Source organism: Oryx dammah, unplaced genomic scaffold (genome assembly GCF_014754425.2).
Source record: "Oryx dammah isolate SB20612 unplaced genomic scaffold, SCBI_Odam_1.1 HiC_scaffold_16, whole genome shotgun sequence".
NCBI lineage: Eukaryota > Metazoa > Chordata > Mammalia > Artiodactyla > Bovidae > Oryx > Oryx dammah.
In genome coordinates, this window is record NW_024070200.1 from 21,839,987 (window position 1) to 21,861,040 (window position 21,054).

The 21,054-nt window shown below is 34.3% G+C and overlaps 1 protein-coding gene across 2 annotated transcripts in view; it reads right to left on the minus strand.

The window, feature by feature from the left end:
* Positions 1–21,054, minus strand: part of MIPOL1 (mirror-image polydactyly 1) — a 298,374-nt gene that overhangs the window by 30,410 nt on the left and 246,910 nt on the right. For both annotated transcript variants that reach the window (XM_040256732.1, XM_040256731.1), the window contains one exon: positions 19,037–19,267. In XM_040256732.1, coding sequence (XP_040112666.1) covers positions 19,037–19,267 — 231 coding nt within the window. The remainder of the gene's footprint in view (positions 1–19,036; positions 19,268–21,054) is intronic.

Below are 21,054 nucleotides of genomic sequence, written 5' to 3' on the forward strand. Positions count from 1 at the left end.
TGGTACTCTCTGTCTTCCTTGGCCATTCCAGTGAAGCCAGCTGCCAAGTTCTGAGATGCTATACAGAGAGACCCACATAGCAAGGAACTAAAGAAAGCCTGAGGCCTTGAGTGTGAGAAGAACTGAGTAGCTTTAATTTAACAGCTTATGAGATCTGAATGCTGACAACAACCATGTGGGTCACCTAGAAAGTAGAGCCTTCCCAGTCAGGCCGTGAGATTACTGCAGCTTGTGACACACCTGGAACCACAGGAGTCAGCTAAGCTTTACTGAGATCCTTTATCCAAAGAAATGAATATAATAATGAAAGTAAAAGAAAGTGTTAGTTGCTCAATCATGTCTGACTCTTTGAGACCCCATGGACTGTATGTAGCTTGCCAGGCTCCTCTGTCCGTGGAATTTTCCAGGTAAGAATACTGGAATGGATTGCCATTCCCTTCTCCAGGGGATCTTCCTAATCCAAGTATCAAACTGGGCCTCCCACATTTCAGTTAGATCCTTTACCATCTGAGCCACAGGGAAGCCCAGGGAAATAATAATAGTTTTAAGCTATTAAGTTTTGGAATAATTTGTTAGTAGAAGATAACTAGGCTAATATAAAACCTCACAAGCAAAATATTTTTGTCTTACAAAATATAACAAAATTATGGTTTCAAATAATGTACCTAGCTGGTTAACATGTATCTTTTAAAAAAGGCACAGAGTGTGTAAGATCTTTTATTTATTTATTTTTATTTTTTGGGCCCACCACATGGCTTGCAGGATCCTAGTTCCTCATCCATGGATGGAACCTGTGCAGAGGAAGTATGTAGTCCTAACCACTGGATACCCAAGACATTCCTTGGTTAATGTGTATTCATTATATCTTTTAATATGATGCAAGTACCTTATTAGCAGGAAATAAAATATATAGCAAGGAAGAGTTCTGGAACAAAATAGTGACACATATGTATAAGTGACGTAATTTTAAGACCTAAAGTGATTCTTGGCAAGATGGTTCAATGAAAATTTTTGGATAAAAATGATATATTCTATGGGCAGGAAAAATATACCAACTAAATAATGTTCTTAGGTTATATCTGTTACTGTAGAGATTAATCATGTCACAGAACGTTATGTGGTCTCCTCATATAGTCTAACGGTAAGATTATCAAGCAAGAAAACTGCAGGTTATCCTCTTTTCATTAGAATTTTAAACTCTAAATATAAGTGACCACTTAATATTTAAGGGACATAAATGTCAAATATTTTCTTAAATGGAGTGTGCACGCATGCTCAGTTGTGTCCAATTCTGTGCAGCCCATGGACTGTAGCCCACCAGGCTCCTCTGTCCCTGGAATTTTCCAGGCAAGAATACTGGGGCAGGTTGCTGTTTCCTACTCCAGGGGATCTTCCCAACCCAGGGCTTGAATCTGCATCTCTTGTGTCTCCTGCATTGACAGGCAGATTCTTTACCAACTGGACCACCTGGGAAGCCCTTCTTAAATGGACTAACAATTCTGAAGGATTATCTGTTAATAAATGAAAGCCTCTTCCTTGAGAAATTAAGATCCCAAGAAGGACAGCTATTAGGATATCCTGCATACTACTCAAACTCTTAGAAATGTCCTTCTCTTTCATCTCTGTTCTTCCTCTGGTTTTCTCAATCTCAACAAAAGGTATTTCTGTCTATCAGGTTGCTCAAGACAAAAGTTTGGGCATTCTCCAAAACACTCCACATCATTATACAGGAAGTTCATTGCTCGGATTTCATGTACATCTCAAGTTCCCACCGTTTCCATCTCCAATGAGACTCCCCTGGTCCAAGTCATCACGGTGTCTCATGACTGCTGTTTCTTCCTAGGGAGTCTCTCTACGTCTTTTCTTATTCAAATTCATCCTCCACAGAGCATTCAGGGTTAATCTTTTAAATATGCAAATAAGAACATGTACTCTTATTAAAATCGATCAACAAATTCTACCGTTTAAGTTAAAAAATGGAAACTAACAGACAAAAACCTTGACAAGGGTTACAAGGTTCCTCAAGACCTGACTCTACAAGACTACTCCATCCTTCTTTTTTGTTTCAAGCTGCCCTCTGGCCACAAAGATCTTTCTTCAGTTTCTCCCACGCACCAATTTCTTTGCTTTGGCTTACACACAGAAGGGTTTTCCCCAGCTAATTCCTATTTATACTTTCGGCCTCAGCTTAGTAAAACCATCCTCCCTTTAACACAAATCTGAATTAGATCTGTTTTATCCTCTTACAGTTTGTAGAGAATTTTCCCTCATCATATTAAGTACAAATTATAGTAATACACTTATTTGTATGCATATTTACTACTTATCTCTTCTGAAAGAAGGTTTGCTTCATGAACTCAATGTACAGTTTGTCTTCGTTCACCCATGCCTGACACTATGTGTTTTTAAAATATTTGTAGAATAAAAACATGAATAAAATTGTTCAAGATCTTGCTTATTATTATTGGTGAAATATTTAAATTATGGCCTTTCATCCATTAAGGAACTTTCTCTTTTATCTTTTTATTTATAATAAAATATGTTAATTTCTGAGAAGTGAAAAAATTCTAATATTTATATTGACATGACTATTCACTTCCTCAATCAGTTCAACTGTAATGATTTATACTTACTTTTTCACTTTACAGTAACTAATTAGGACATCTATATCAACTAATTATGAATACAAATAATCACTGTCTAGTAGTCAAAAGGGCTATTTCTGAAAGTGACAAAAATCTGTCAGGAAAAGAGTGTCAAAGCTATGTTTTATCATGAAAGTACAGTTTCTTTAAAGAATTGGACAACTGAATGGGTTAGTTATTTAAGACAACAAAATTTTAAGAAGTGATGAAGCATTACAGGAACTATTATTACTATTATTTTTTAAGTTGGCTACACTGGCTCTCAGTTGCAGCATGCAGGATGTAGTTCCCTGACCAGGAATTGAACTTATACCCCCTGCTTTTGGAGTGTGAAGTCTTAGCCACTGGGCCACAAGGGAAGTCCCAGGAGCAAGACAACATGATTATAAAGGAACTTTTTTGATACATTCATTTTATTCCCAGTTTTATAACACAGTTATTTAATCAATGTAGAATTTACTGTGTTAAATTGTATTTAAATGTATTTAAAATTTTTAATGCATTAAAAAAAATGCATTTTGGGGTCTTCTCTGTGGCCAAGAATTCACCTGCAATGCATGAGACCGGGTTTGATCCCTGGGTTGGGAAGATCCCCTGGAGGAGGAAATGGAAACCCACTCCAGTATTCTTGCCTGGGAAATCCCATGGACAGAGGAGCCTAGTGGGCTAAGACTGTGGGGTCGCAAAGAGTCAGACACAACTGAGTGACTAACACACTTTCAATACATTTTTGCCATCTATTATAATATGATAATAGAAAATGTATGAAACCAATATAAAATTCAATGACTAAAGATAAAAATTTTAACAGGTGCCAGTTTCATTCCCTAAATAAGAAATATGATTCATTAATCTGGTTAAAGATCACTAACATGTAGTTTTTCAGAATAATTACTTAAAGTGTATTCCCATGATATAAACATTTTGTTTTACTATTAACTGGATTTATTATTCAAAAACTTATAATCAGTGCTACAACCAATTTATACCATACAATAAATGATGTATATTGTTAAAATCAAATGTTCTCAGAGTCAGTCTCATCAAAACATACCTTTCTGATTCATGCATTCACTTACAGTTTGCTTACAATTGCTTCATAGAGATAGGAATATGTACATTACAAGATTTTATTGATTTATTATAGAATATACTAAGCATACTCAGTAGACTGAAAAAGCTAGCTATGGGGCTAGTATCATGTAACAGCAAATTGCAGAATATTTTAGAGCAAAATTAGTGTTGGCATAAAAGCTAAATGCATAAACTGGACTAGTAAAGATAATATTTAGTAAGTTCACTAACAAATCAGGTCTTGGAGTTGTACGCTTTGCTCATGATGAAAGGAATATTATATAAAATAATGAAAAAAAGAAAGTGAAAGTTGCTCAGTTGAGTCCCACTCTCTGCGACCCCATGGATTACAGTCCATGGAATTCTTCAGGCCAGAATACTGGAGTAGGTAGCCATTCCATTCTTCAGGGGATCTTGGGGATCTTCCCAACTCAGGGATCGAACCCAGGTCTCCTGCACTGCAGGCGGATTCTTTACCGCTGAGCCACCAGGCAAGCCCATAATATATAATAATAATATTTAATTTAGCTTTACATACATTGGAGTACAGACCCAAAACAATCATAATGTGCTACCTGTGGAAATATTTTAGCAAACAAAGGTTGAAAAACCATTGTTATTTCATTTTAAAAGTAAAATGCTAATAATTTCAAATATTATCTCACAAGCAGTTATTTAATGCCATAAAACATTATGAAATTTTAATCTATTAATACTTCCTTATATGTATATCAAATACCATGTGATGTTACACATGAATACTAAAGAGCGTACTTAACATAAAACTTAAAAAACAATCGTGCATATTAACTTCTTTATCTTATACTAATGCAAGAAGGATACTTAAAACTCTGCCTAGTGAATATGCGTTACTACTAAAGGGAATTAAGAGTCAAGAAAGGTTAGGAAACATTGCTATAACATTGCTTAGGTTTTTGATCATTTTAAACCCAGAAAAGTTTCAATTAATGATGGAGGAAGTGAAGTCATTGGTTTTTATACTGCCAAGTGAAATGCAGCAAGCTAGAATAACTGGTTAGTTTTATTAAGGTATCTTATTAAGACGGCTTATTAAGCTACTCACTATTGTTTTCACAGGGCTTTATGCTGATACTAAACTTTAAAATGTAGGATTCTTTCCTTCCTAACTTTCATAAAAGTCATATATAATTAGCACTGAATGAAATTTTCTAATGTCAACATTTCAAATTTTGATTAAGAGGGAATACAAATCAACCTTATTCAAGTTTAATTCAAAAGACTGGCAACATCCTTTGGGAGACTAGAAGAGATAATACATCAATGTACCTTCAAACTTCAGACTAAGCCAGGGGCCTACAAAGTAAAAGTAATATTCAACTTATTAAGCAGAATCAGCACAGTCATTTTCTCTATCCGACTTATCTTTGATTCATAAAAACCAAATATTCTCAAATTGAAATAAACACTTAGGGTCTAGAATACAACCATAGCCTTACTGTTGATAGATATAATAACCCATCTACCCAGGTGATTGAAATAAAGACAAAGCAACAGTCGAAAAAAGTGGTGCAGGTAATGACCATAAAGTAAGAAACAAATTCAGAGAGTGGTAGGCTTTCTGGACAGTATATAATTAAAATCCTGGTCAATTTCCATAGAGTGGGAAGAAGCATAGTTTTTCAGCTCCACTGTATGACTATTATTTCTGAACATGAAACACCATTCAATAGAAATCATACAAACTAGGAAAACTAAGTAAGCGGTTCTTATTTTTGAATGAGGGTAAACGAGAAGTGCACTCTGAGAGTGTCTATTTCATCTACAGAGTATTCAGGGCTAAATCTAGGGAGATGTGAATGGGACACTCAATTCAGGTGAACAATTTAAAGAGGTGTAAAAACGCTCATTATCAAGATAAATAATATTTTAATGCAACATTTCAAAAAATAAAAATTAACACAAAACCCCCAAAATTTAAATAAAGGATCAGTACCTAGTCTAAGATTGATAAAATCTCTAAGGCAAAACTTCTTTATAGTGAGTTTCTTTAAAAGATCAATTTTGATAAAAGGTTGAATGGTTTAGGTCTATCTTCTATGATTTACATAAGCACAGAATATTTGAGTAAGAAAAATTTCTAAAGTAAATTTTAATAATAAATCCCTAAATATTGTTTGAAGGCACTTGACATCTTAAATCCCCATGTCTAAGCCCTCTCTGATTTTTAAGCTCTAAACTCTTTGGTATATGCTAAGTAAGTTTCCCCAAACTAGACTGACTGTCTCTAGTGCCAAAGTAGCTTCTTTTAACTCATTACATGGCTGATGGAATGGTCTTCGCTTGAATTAATTACAGTAGGGGTTACAAGATGATAGTTTTCTGATTCTATTACTCTGTGTTAGCTGCCATTCTCCTTCCACGGGGCTTCCTAGGTGGTACCTGCCAAAACAGGAGACATAAGAGACGCAGGTTCAAGCCTTGGGTTGGGAAGATCCCCTGGAGTAGGAAATGGCAACCCACTCCAGTATTCTTGCCTGGAAAATTCCATGGACGGAGGAGCCTGGCAGGCCACAGTCCATGCAGTCACAGAGTTGGACACGACTGAGCACAACAGGACAGCATGTTCTTCTTTACAAAAGGCTTTCTTCCTTTCCAACTTCCATTTTTTAAAACAGTATCTTTATAGATCTTCAGTGAAACAATTAAGGATTCTATAATCAAATACACTTCTTCTTTTGATGCATCCATTATGTCAATTTTGGTCTATGGGAACTTTGTCAAGCTGTTCCCATGCTCTTTCTACATGACTCTATTAGTCTCTGAGCAAAACCCAGAAAGTTCTTGCTTTCTGGTACAAAATGATAATCTAGACTCATGGTACTTTCCATGATCCAGACCCAGAAGCTTTGATACCCTTTAATAAGAAATGTAGTCAGAAACCAAAATTTGGGTGTTTAGGTGTGTCCCTTGCTTCTAAGGCCTTTTCAATAAATAAAGCTAAGGAAAAATATACATTTTTTTAAAATCAAAATTCACACTGATAGTTTCAACTCAAATTGAGTATTACAGTTTCTTTTTCTTAATGGCATTTATTTTACAGTGTAAATTTTGGCTCCTAATAATATTTACATAGCTCCTTAGTCCAACAATATAGAGAAAAGTTTTAAGATTTTAATAACCAGAAGTACAACTGAATATGAATATACTGAGCAAAGTTTAAGATTATTTTGTATTTCTTCTTGTCCTTAAAACATATGCCTTTAATGATGCATAGTCAGTCTAATAGACAAAAGACACTGGAGTTAATTATTTTCTCTCTATAAGAATCTAACCAAAAAAAAAAAAAAGAATCTAACCAATCTGATATAGTCAGGTACATTTACTTCTATTTGTATTCATTTTCATGGGTGCTTCTTAATTTTTTCATTTGATTTTAATTTCTAAATATTTAAAACATATACGTGGTTCAAGAGTCAAACTATACAAAAAGACATAGTTCAAAAAGTTGCATTACGATCCTATGCCTGTGTCTTTTTCCTACCTACCTCCAAAGGATAAACATCCTTCTTGTTCTTTTTATCCTTATTTCTTACTTATATTATAAATACTTAATTTTTTTTCCAATTAGCAGCATGTTAATCAATGTTCGTTTATAGACATCTTCCTTACTATTTTCCCTGGTGGCTCAGACAGTAAAGCATCTGCCTACGATGTGGGAGATCCCGGTTCGATCCCTGGGTCAGGAAGATCCTCTGGAGAAGGAAATGGCAATCCACTCCAGTATTCTTGCCTGGAAAATTCTGTGGATGGAGGAGCCTGGTAGGCTACAGTCCATGGGGTCGCAAAGAGTTGGACATGACTGAGCAACTAAACTGTCACTTTCACTTACTATTTTATTTTTTAAAGTTGCACTGTATCACACTAAGCACTACCACAGGAGGTGCAGTGGTAAAGAATCTGCCTGCAATGCAGGAGACTCAGGAGATGCAGGTTTGATTCTTGGATCAGGAAGATCCCCTGGAGTAGGAAATGGCAACCCACTCCAGTGTGCTCACCTGTAAAATTCCATGGACAGAGTTGCCTGGCAGGCCACAGTCATGGGGTTGCAAAGAGTCAGACATGACTGAGTAAGTACATGTATTACACTATGAAAATATATGCATGATTTATTCATCTACTCTCCTATTGGGGTTGTTTCTGTTTGCTATTAAAAATAATACTGTAGGGGGTTCTCTGATGGTCCAGTGGCTAAGACTCTGTGCTTCCACTGCAGGGGACACAGGTTTGATCCCTGATCAGTGAACTAGGATCCCACATGCCACACAGTGCATTCACTAAATAACAGTAATGATGATAATACTACAATTCTTAGGAGGAATTCCTAAAAGTGATTTTTCTTAGTCAAAGGGTAAATGTAATTTTGTTGTGTGTGCGTGCTAAGTTGCTTCAGTAGTGTCCAACTCTTTGCGACCCTATAGACTGCAGCCCGCCAGGTTTCCCTGTCCATGGGATTCTCCAGGCAAGAATACTGGAGTGGGTTGCCATGCCCTCATCCAGGGGATCTTCCTGACCTTGGAATAAAACTGGCATCTCATATTTCTCCTGCATTGGTAGGCTATTTCTTTGCTATTTCTTTACTACTAGCGCCACCTGGGAATCCCATGATTTTGTTAGATACCATCAAATTCTCCACCATAGGGCTTTTTTTTTTTTCCTTCCACTATTTTTCAATCTCAGCAGTAATGTATGAGAAAGCACAGAATCCTCTTTATTTTTGGTTTCCAAGATCTATGTGTAGAATCATTTTTCCCAGTTACATGACATCTATATCGTCTCTGAGGCTAAAATATTATTTTTCTAACTCACTCATTTCCGGTTCCAAAGAAGTAATAATAATTTTTAATCTAAAATGTATATTATAAGCGGAAGATATTCTTCAGTCTATGGCTTGCATTTATAACGTGTATATTTTTCAAAGTACTTTTATGTACATGTATATTATTTGATTCTCACAATCATGTTTGGAAGTAGTTACAGCAAGTCTATCAGCTCCATCTTCCAGATGAGGAAACTGAGAAGAAACACAATCTAATTAACTTGTACACACCCAGTTAATGACAGTCAAGGGCCTTTAGTTTACTGGTATTTCTACTAAATACTTGGTTGCCTTCCTCTTAACTTTCAATTCTAGTATTTTATTATATGTTAGTGTCACTTATTAGATAAAAGTATTAAGAACACAGACTTATTCATTATATTTACTTCACATATAATAGAAATATGAAGGCTATTAATTAGTCATGTTCATCTTTTAAGCATATTTTAGAAAATAAAGCTTACTTGTTTGGGTTTAGCTCAAGACTTTTATAAACTGTAAAGTGCTAGACAAGTCTAATAATTAAATTTGTTCTGGAAAAATACACCATATTTTAAATTAAAGTAAGATTCAGTTATGTAAGCATTAGTAACAGGTGAGTATAGTGGACTACATCTTGACTATATATACAATTATGAACTTCTAAAATCTTACAAAATCAAATGCAAAGTACCTTTCAAGAATGCCTTAAAGTTCAAAGGCTCCTCTGTACTAAACAATGCCTCTTTGCATTTTCTAAAAAGGTAATCAAAAAGTTCTATTCCAATTGTAAAATATTTTGGCCTAAATTAATTAGACTGATTAATCTTTGAGAATGGCAACACAGATTTGCCCTATCGAGTGAGTTTCTAGAAAATATTAAAGGATGACATTAACAAATGTTATAAATTGAGAGTCCTCAAACGAAAGTAGTAAAATCAATGTGTAAATATAAACTCTGATTTTGGTCTGTTTCATAATGTAAACTGTTTTCCATAAAACACAATCTGTACATTTGTCATTTAGTTTTGAAGATAAATGTCATTTATTTTTGAAGTTGAAAAATAACAAAAAGACTTTAGACCCACATATAAAAGGTATTCTTTTTATCCTTTTCTGAGACGCTGACCTGTATATTCATTTAAAAATGAACACCACATCTTTACGTTATTAAATCTTTGTTTTGATCTATTAGTATTCACCAAAGTGCCATTTTATAAAACCTCACACTGAATAGACAAGGCTGGAGGTGACCATCTGCAGCTTTAGAGTCTGTGTTTGAATTGATGAAAAGAGCTTTGTGTTTTCATTGCCAAGTTTGATTCTTCCAGTCATTAGGCATTCCCCTCAGATCACATCAATGAAGCCGTACTCTCTTACACCCATGTGTTAAATTCTCTTCTCCTCATGGTTTCCTTTGCCAGCTCTACTCAAGAATGACTACTGGGCCTTAGCCACATTCTTCTCACAGCTGTGTCAAAAAGAGCATCAGAAAGTCTTCTTAAAACCCATATGTGTATCTGGGCAGTTCGCAGTCTTAGGGTCACCTCACATTGTGGCGTGATTATACAGAGATTCATTCTTGTTCTTGAACTGAGCTACTCCCATCATTCTGAGAAAGATTAGGCCCTCCAGTCAGTAGTGGAGAACTTCTTGGAACACTGATGTGAAATACACATAGCTCAGAAGGCAGATTAGTTTCAACTAAAGAAGGTGACATTTCAAGATTTTGAGCATGTTTATGTTATTTTTACCATTATGTGGCTTGTCAAATGGTATAACACAAAAAGAAAGAAGACACACTTTCATTATGCTTTTGGATACTATTGTATGTGAAGGAAAAAGTCAAATGATGATGCTGTTCCAAGAACTATTAGTTTGAATGCTATACATGTCAAAGTAACTTAAAAAATTAAAATAGTTAAGTTCACTAATAGGTTCCAAAATACTATTTACTATATAAAATTTTCACTTCCAATTAGTCTTTCCATAGGAACACCTAATGAAGTAATCTGTAGTAGCAAAATTATTCTTTTCTTTATACTTAGGTTAAGAGCTGAAGAAAACAATATTTGTTGAGCTGCTCAGGAATATATTAATAAAACAATATAAGAAAGAAGGAGGATTTCAGCTGCTATTATATACTATATTGCTACAGAATGCATTCTTTTCTCTGTAAATGTAAATGATGAAGAATGAAGTTTATGTGAGGACTGTGTTTATGATTTCACTATCAGACAGAGTTACCCTGAAAGAAACAATATTCTTTCATTTATAGCGGGCCAAATGTGCACTTGGGAAAAATCCTTTAGTGGGGGATATAGACAAACATGGAATAATGAGAAGAAAGAATCAAACATGGAATCTTACAATCCAAGTAAAATTTATATTTCTAGTTGTTCTTGGGTTCAATTTAGAATTTTTCAATTATATTTTGGGAATAAAACCTATACCTAGTAAAGAAGTATACATCAGACTTTAGATGAATACACTGACAATGTATTTTAAGAATTTACATTTCATGTATATGCATGAAAATCACAATAGGACATCGCTGCAGTGTAAGAACTCTTGTACTTTTTTCAGCTTGTCAAGTTTCAGTTAAAGTGTACTTGTACATCATTAAGTCCCTCCTATAATTTCCCTAACAAAGGTCCATATAGTCAAAGCTATGGTTTTTCCAGTAGTCATGTAAAGACATGAGTTGAACCATAAAGAAGGCTGAGCACCAAAGAATTGATGCTTTCGAATTGTGGAGCTGGAGGAGACTTTGGGGAGGCCCTGGGACAGCAAGGAGATTTAACCAGTCAATCCTAAAGGAAATCAACCCTGAATATTCATTGGAAGGACTGATGCTGGAGCTGAAGCTCCAATACTTTGGCCATCTGATGCAGAGCCAACTGACTGGAAAAGACCCTGATGCTGAAGAAAAGACCAGAAGAAAAGACCCGGAGGGCAAAAGAAGAGGGCAGCAGAGGATGAGATGGTTAGATGCATCACTGACTCAATGGACATGAATTTGAGCAAACTCTGGGAGACAGTGGAAGAGAGAGGAGCCTGGCATACTGCAGTGCATGGGGTTGTAAAGAGTCAGACACGACTTAGTGACTGAACACCAATAAATAATTTCCCTAAAATAATAGGAACTCTTATCTTTGATTTCAATTACTGTAACACTGGGATTAATAAAAAACAATAAAAATTCCTCCATTTTATTTAGTCTTAAACAGAAACTATATGAGTCTCTTATTCAACACTTCTATTCTTTTTCTCTCATTCCTCTCAAGATCATCTGAAGCGTGTTTTATCTATCTTAGTAGGCTGAGATGAATACTAGTCCAACTCTAGATCACCTAGTGAAGACAGACTCTGAAATGAAGAAGCCAATCAAATGTAAGAACTCATGTTGTGATTTAACTTTTTAGGCCTTACTTTCAGGCTGTTTATGATTCATTCCATAAAATTAACTACAAAAGGGAACTCAACAGGGACAGGGCAGATACTTAGGTTTAGAGAATTCCTCTTCTTCTTTAGCCTGGATCTTTTACTTTACACTTCATTGGAATTTCTCAATTTTAATAATCCCAGATTAATCCTTCCCTGGTAGAAAGAAATGAGCTAGACAATTAAAACTATGTTTCTTTTTCATGTCAAAGTGAGACGTTCCTTGAAGATCAAGGTATAAACCTCAATTCTCTAGTTTTTATAAAGAAATGAATATAATTATATCACCTATCAAACATGGTAGGTATTTCTGTTTATAATAAAAGTAGCTCTAAGGAAAGCGACTTTATGTACTCGGTGTGTAAGAGAGGTGATCCACTATAAAAATATATAATGGAATTAAAGTTTTTATAAAATACATACTTGTTTGATAGAGTACAAGATGTATTTCATAAGTTAAATAGGTATTTAATTTAAAAACATGTGTTATGATTAAGAAACCCAGAACATTAAATTCTTAAAAAGCATATCATGTGTTCAAGAATAAAAATTAAGCATGTTAGATTGTGTATATTTTGCGATGATTGTTTAGGAGGCATCTGAATCCATTTTCCATATATAAATGACATAAAAAAGCTATATCTAATTACTTCTAGACTCAGAAGGTGCTGTCCAAAGCTGACGGGGGTGTTCAGTTGTACATAAACTATCACAAATAAATTAACTATTTGACTTATTATTTGCTGAGGTATATATCATACTTCACAGAGCTTTTAAAATCTCAAATACAAAAAAGATTGTGAAGGCATTTCCAGAAAAGTTTTAAATCCTCATTTACTAATAATACTAATAAATCCAAGTAAACTTTCAACATTTGATTAAATCTTGATTTAAACCTTATGCTGAGTTGAGAATTTATGAAATGTACTCCTTGATTCAATTAACAAGTATCATATTTACAAAGCATTCACAATACATCTAGTATTGCTTTGCAACTTGTAGTCCAACCAAGAATTTACAGGGAAAATAGCAAGATAAAGTTGGCAAGAAGTAGAATAATTTTAATGAAAACACAATATTAATGCAACTATGTAAAAAAATTCATTGATGCTTTTCACATTAAACTGCATAAGACTACTTGAGCAGAATCATTTATCATTATAGTTAATATCAGATTCTGGAATGAGCAACAAAACTACAAAGTTTAGTGAAGTCTTTTGATGAAAACTGTAGGTTGTTTTTTTTTTTTTTAATAATAGCAGGCTTTTTTTAAAAAAAAGTCAAGAAACTGGAAATGCTCTGTTCCCCTTCCCAGCGCCCAGAGTCATCTACCCTGTTTTATAATTCAACCTGCAAACAGATTAAGCAGCTAAGTTTGTGAAAAGTATGTTTGCTCTCCGCTAAGAACCGTTGTGTGACACTATGGTGACTCCCCTGATACCTCGACGTGAACTACAGACTGCTCTCACTCATCAGCAGGGAAACCAGGCTGAGAATTCACAACTTCTTTGTAACCTCAACTTCTTCATAGAAATCAGTATTTGGCCAATGGCAGGAAAGACTTTTATTAGCTTTACATGCTCTTTTCTTTTTTTTTTTTTAAATAGCACTCAAAAGCCACAGGATGTCTTATATTTCAGAAGGAAATGTTTTATGCTGATCTTTGAAATTTTAGTTATTCAATTAAAAATTAGAATGCCTACAAATAAGTAATTGATTTTTTTCAAAGTACGGAAAGAAAATTCTAAATAGTTGATACATTTTTCTTCTTGAAGATATATTAAAAGTTTACAATTTTAGTCCAACCTATTCATTATATAGTTATAGTTTATGAGGAAATAAATAACATCAGTGAAAATTTGGCCCACAGTAAAGATGATATGTGATGAAAGTTATTTCATTTTAAAACCTAGATCTTTGAGAGGTCTTCTAACCACATCAGTCTGGCTGTAAATACTTTTAGGTAACTGTAGCTTAAATACGTTAATTACAGTAAAATATATTTTAAAATCCCTTTGGGAACTTTTGCTCTAGGCCAGAAGAAGCATATCTGTACATGGAAAGACAGAAAAATACAGCACAAAGAATCAGATTTTATAATCTCACGTGATAAAAACATCATTTAGTGGACGAGTGCAGTTTTCTTTTTAATAAATAAGGACTATGGATGGTCTAGGCAAAACTATCAAGAGAAGTTTGTTATAACAAAGTTCTCATGTTCTTAACCTGTTTTTTAGCCTCCACATAAATCTCTACATCCAGGATTGGCAAAAAGAAAAAACAAACAAACAAACCCAAAAACCCTAAAAGGCAAATCACTATGTGCTCTTCTTCCACAAACACATACATTTTTAAAAGAGGCCTACCTAAAGAGAGTAATGTTGAAGGCAAAGGAATGGATTTCCGTTGGTGAAATTTTAGGTATCGCCCAGATACCTGGGCCAAGAAGTTATTTTTGGTTTGTGAAGTCTGGCATTCATCACATTTTACCCTATAAGTGACTATCTGCCTATCAATATTGGCTACTTTATGGATAGTAATTCTGTACAACTTTCCTTTCCAAATATACTCCTATAGGTTAAAAAATTTAAGAAAAATGTTTACTCAAAGAAATAAAATATAAATTTAAAATACAATTATTAGAAATAGTTTATGGTCTCTCTGTCCTATTTACTGAAGATTTCAGGTCTTTTAAATGTAATTAAACTTGATGGAAGTTTGTGGTTAGAACAAGCTGATCACTAGCAAGTGTGCATGCTCAATCACTCAGTTGTGTCTGACTCTTTTGCGACCCATGGACTGTAGCCGGCCAGGTGCCTCTGTCCATGGGATTCTCCAGATAAGAATACTAGAGTGGTTTCCATTTCTTCCTCCAGGAGATCTTTCTGATCCAGGGATCAAATCCCTGTCTCTGTGTCTCCTGCATTGGCAGGTGGATTCTTTACCACTTTGCCACCAGGGAAACCCTTTTCTGTCATTATATCAAACTATTAAATTGTTCTAGTCTAATGTTCATAAGCATTTATAGAGTACCCACTTAACAGATGGCATCTGTGCCAAGTATTTGGAGGCAATGGGGATACGAAGATGAACAGAACACCATCTATGGCTTGGAAAAGCTCCATGATGACTAATTTTGCAGGGATCAGAGTAGATAGGATACAGATATACAAAGCAATTTTAACACCTAGTTGATTAAGACTTCTAATAAGGGTATGGACTGAGTATTATGAAAGCATTAAAGAATGGAAATATAAAGAACCATCATAGGGGTAACATTTAGATAAGAATTTAAGCAATAACAAAAATCTGGCAAGGCACTAAAAGGGAGGAATATTTTCTAAGAAGGTGAAATGGCATGAGCAGAGATACTGTGGTAGGGTATCATGGGGGAAGATGATACTAAAACAATGGGAGAAACCCATTAATAGGCCTCCGGCACCCCACTCCAGTACTCTTGCCTAGAAAATCCCATGGATGAAGGAGCCTGGTAGGCTGCAGTCCATGGGGTCTCGAAGAGTCGGACACGACTGAGTGACTTCACTTTCACTTTTCACTGTCATGCATTGGAGAAGGAAATGGCAACAGACTCCAGTGTTCTTGTCTGGAGAATCCCAGCGTCGGCGGAGCCTGGTGGGCTGCCATCTATGTCACACAGAGTCGGACACGACTGGAGCAACTTAGCAGCAGCCGCAGCATGCTAAGCTAAGCTAAGCTAAACAACATGCTAAGTTGTTTAAACTTTAACTTGCAGGGGTTGAAGAGTCCCTGAAAGATTTAAAATAGGGAAATAATATAACCTGATCTGTGTTTTAGAAAAATTAACTCTGGTGGCGGTAAGGAAGACAAATTTTGAGAGAGCTACAGGCAGGTAAACTAGTTCTAAGATTATTTCAACAGTCTAGAGGAATAATTATTTCAACAGCCATGAGGGATGATGAAGGCCTGAATTAATGAAATTAACAAGGGAAGAGTGGTGGGAATCAGGAGATACTTAGCCAGTAGACAACAGAGACTGATGGCAAAGTGGACATGAATGACAAGAAAAAGTGAGGGAAGAAGCAAAGGGCTGAAACTTTGGAGGACTATGATAGAGATAGGAAATACAGAATGGGAAGGGTTTATTTTCAGAGGACTAATTTTTCACCAAAAAAATCTATGACACAGAAGACTGTGATTTAACTTTCTAGAATGTTGGAGAAGACTTGGTAGAGAAAAGGCAGTTGAACTATTCCTATGGGTTTGATAAATGTGATACTAACGATATAATTTGCAGAATGCTACAGTAACTATTACATACTTTACATACTATCCGGTTTATTCTTCACGTAAAGTCTCCCTGTGAAGTCAGTGTAACTGTCCAAATTCTTTCACTGAAAAAATTTTGCTTCAGGGGTTAAGTGATCTGCCCCAAATCTGACAGGAAATAGGTAGGAAAGCAGGGACTCAAACACAGGTCTGTCTGATTTGACTCACATCTTGACTGTCTTCTACACTGCAGTGAGTCTCACAGGATGAATACAATTCTCATGAAGGAAAAGGGCCAAAGGCTCCAAGGAGAGAGGCCAACATATATAAAGGCATTTAGCCTTGAAAAGGTAGTGCCCTTCTGAAGAATGAGACAGTGCAGTGTGAGTGAAATGGCAAGAGGAGGGACTATTCGATGCACATTCTTCTAAAAGCACTACATGTATTATCTCATCTAATTCTTACAACATGATGAGGCAGCAGTATTACTGTCCACATTTTATTGTACACATCAGCACAATGTTTTAAAATGAAATGTCCTAGTTCATATACCTATATATTCTGAACCCAGAGCCTGAGATTTTAAATTAACATGTTGAAGACATATGAGCATTTTTACTTATTTTACCATGATCATATACTAGTTTTATAATAAAGTATAGTTAGGAATGGGCCGCTGAATTTAATATTTAGGAAATTACTGGTGATCTTAAGAAGAACAATTTTAGTATAAGAGCTAACCATAGTGTATTGAGTAGTAGATGAGCTATTAGGAATTGAAAAATTAGAGTGAATACAGATCAGCTATTTAAGAAATTTAGTTACGAAGGGAAAGGGAAAATGTGAACATTTTTAGTTTAAATTTTAATTATTGCCTGGAATGATATATTTACAAAGGACTTTCAAAAATAATTGCTAGTAGTAGTAATTCAGATTATATAGAGGATACTAATACTATCTAATAAAATCTTATAAGTTGGCTTCCTGGAAGGTTATCATCTTATATCCAATAAAATAGGCTGATGCCCACCATAACTGTGATGAAGATACACTGCACACTTGAGGGCAACTAGAGATGAAAGATAGTGTATAAAATATGAAAAGGAAAGCCTGATAATACTTCCTTTAGGTCTGATTGCTAGAAATCAGAATAAAAGATTTAACATTTAAATTAAAATTTAACATTTAACTCTGGTAACTGACATAATTATTACACTTAAATCCTGTCCATGGTTGGTGCCATTTCCAAGTCTTGATTTGTCTGTTGTTAAATGTGAAAAATAAGGGCAATATCACTAGTTTTTCAAAAGGTTAAGCATTACAAGAGAAAATGTCATTTCTACTTGGGGTACAAAGTTATTTCTTTTACAAAATAATAAGATAGCTGATGAGATTTAAAAATGAAAGCTGACAACATTTCCAAATATTTTAGAAACCTAATGCTCTTTGGGAAACACAATTTTAGGGAATTTTAGTTATATAAAGAAATTAAAGGATTACATGTAAAGAAAACTTTGAAATTTTAAAGTACTTGTAGCTTTTAAGCAAGTTGATCCAAAATAGATCTTGACTGTCAAAAATTACTGATTTGTAATTGATAATGAAATGAGATAGACCTAAATATCTATTTTGGTGTTCTCAGAATGTTAATATTTCACTGTGAATAATTATAGACAGTTGCTGGTCAAATATAAACTTAATCTTTAAACCTATAAAAATATAATATCATAAATCATAAGTTTCAAAGGTAGAAGACATTGATTTAAAGATTAATATGCAAAATTCCTAACCTGTTTTAAAAAAGTCTTGACTACATATGTACCTGACCTTGGGCTATGAATCAAGATATAAGATATAATTTCAGGAGTGTGAGGGAAATGTTTGAGACCTATTTTCAAATAAGAAGTAGTGAGAAGTAAGAAATCTTGAAGTTAGCACTTACACTTCATACTGTAAAAATGAAAAAAATTACTACGGAAAAGGGTATGTTCTACATACCCTTGTCTTAGAATTTAGTGTCTTAGAATTGAATGTGATTAGGTGTATAAATGATGCAATGCTGCTAGCAATACATAAAAAAAGGCTCTGTTAAAATGATAAAGTTCTATTACATTAAAGCTGCCTTAGAAAATTCTGCTACAATGTTCAAGTCTGATCAATTAACAAGCGACTTCATTATCTGATAAGTTATTTGTTATCATTTTGCTAGCTATCATTAAAGACTGACTGATTATGCAGCTTTATTTAAATCTGAATAAAAATGCAAAGATTATTTAAAATAAATATCATGCACTGTGAAAGCTGTATTGAATTCTTCAGAGGAACAACACAAGAAAATGAATTTCACTGTACTGAATTCTATGTACCTACAGGTCTCAAACTGCAAGATCATAGATTTCAGCTCAGGCAGGATTACTCTGATGCTAAATGAATAAAGTTGGTAACTTGCCCGTCTCTTCCCTTTGCTAATAACTTCATGTATTACCTATGAAATGATTTTTATCGTATGGCCTCCATGAACTCATGAAGATCAATTACTAAGTTAAAGTTAAAAACAAACAAAAATAAAAGTTGTTTTCCCTAAACAGTAACCACGATTCCCAAGTAAATGACTTTTTGACCCCAAATTTAAATATGACAGGTAGTCTAAAAAAGTTCATTTGGCTCAATCCACTTTTGTCTGAAACTATTAATAACATGAATAACATATTCCTTAGCTGCCAAAACGAAGTGCTTTTGCCTTGTTTTGTTTCATACTTTTGAAATAATACAAGATCATTTTACTTACTTCTGAACTTTATCATTGGCCGTTCGGGAGGCCTCTACAGCACGCTGAAGCTCTAATTCCATGTTTGCTCGATCTGTCAGAGCTTGCTGCAGTTGGGTAGCCAGTTCCTCATTTTGTTGTTGAGTGATGGAAACAATGTTCTCTCTATTTTTTAAAGCTTCTTCATAGGTACTAAGTGTAAGATTAAACTGATCCTTCAGATTTTCTTCTTGGGATAAAGATTTGTGTAAACTGTTCAAGAAAATATAAAAATAAAAAAATTTAAACATAAATATGTAGGCTTACAAACCGATAATCTATTAAACAAAAATCTCCAGTTAGAAAGATCCATTTCTAAAAATCAATAAAGGCATACTTAAATGGATAAATGAAAGTAATTTTTATATCACAATATTATACTTGATAATTATCCATTTCTCTGCTTCTAAGCTGAAAGCTACCCAGACAAATGATTATCTTTGCTACCAAAGCATACAAAAAGATGCTGTAAGATGTTAATTTAATTATATCAGTGTAAATATTACATTCAATTTTCTTTAAAAGGAATAGCAAAGAATTGGAAAATAAGGTATCTCTAGGTAAATAAAAGAATGTAATAAGCTGACTGCAAAGAAGTGAGAAGTAAGAGAATGGGCATCAGTTTAGTAGATCCAGGGTCTAATTCAGCTGAACACTTAATGAGAATGAATGAGGTTTGTACAAATACTGAGAAGCCTTATACACAGCATTTTCTACTTGTCACAGTTGAGATATGAATGAGGTTAATATTACTAGTCAGACCGCACAGAAATAATATGTATTCAGATATATTTTCTTTTTGTTAATGAATCTTACTCCAAATACACCCACTCATTAAGTCATACAGAGAAACAGCATATAAATTAAGACCAAATGAATGCAGAAGAAAATGCAGACAAATAGAATCCTAAAATGCTAAAGGTCAAATCTTTGATATGTCATTACACCTACCACCTGAGGTTATTTTGAAATGGCACCAAGCACCTCACTCAATTAAATAAAGACATTTTGAAAATATAAATATTTAATAAGGGGAAATTTAAAATCCACACAGGAGATGTTCTTTTTTTATTAAATAAAATCATTTCAGTATATGCATACAAAAGAAATGTCGATGGGAGACTCGAAGTAAAACAACCCAACTATATAATACAGATTGATAATGTTGAAAGAAACTAATCTAATCCTTAAAGCTGCAGAAAGCTTGTCAGGGAACTTTAACTCTGGCCGAATATCTAGCCTAGTACTTTATCTAAAACTTTTCAAACTAAAGTAATTGTAAATTTCTTCTTGCTTTAGCAACCTGTACACCTCTCCAAGGTGTTCACTTTGGAGAAGGTGTCACAAGGAAATAAGATGGACCTGAGGCAGAGACTGTTAGCACACCAAAAGAAATCATTCCAGAATTCAACTTAATCTGGAAGAGAGAATGCTGCTACACTGTGGTCAACTGACTGATTACTATGTCTGAAATAAAAATGGTGTATGGTGCCAGATTGGTGGAGTGCAAAGAAAGTATCTTCCTTTGTGCTTTTTCACCTCCTTATTTATGTATCTAACTCTTATTTCATTTTTCTTTCTACCAATCTATATACTTAAAGACTTCTGTCTCTTGCTCATTTTCCTATTCTTTCTCTGTCCTCTCATACTTTCTACATTCTTCCAACTTCCAATTTCTTTCAATCCACTCTTTTTGTTTACTTGAAACACCCAAGAAAGAAACTAAAAACAAAACAAAACCTCTAAAAAGTCTATGTTCTTTACTTTTAAATGTCAATTACATTTTAAATTATATAATGTGCACAAATCTAAAACATTCAGCTTTGACAAAATGTAAAGTGAATAGGAACTAAAACACGTCTTGATGAAAGTCAAAGAGGAGAGTGAAAAAGTTGGCTTAAAGCTCAACATTCAGAAAACTAAGATCATGGCATCTGGTCCCATCACTTCATGGGAAATAGATGGGGAAACAGTGGAAACAGTGTCAGACTTTATTTTGG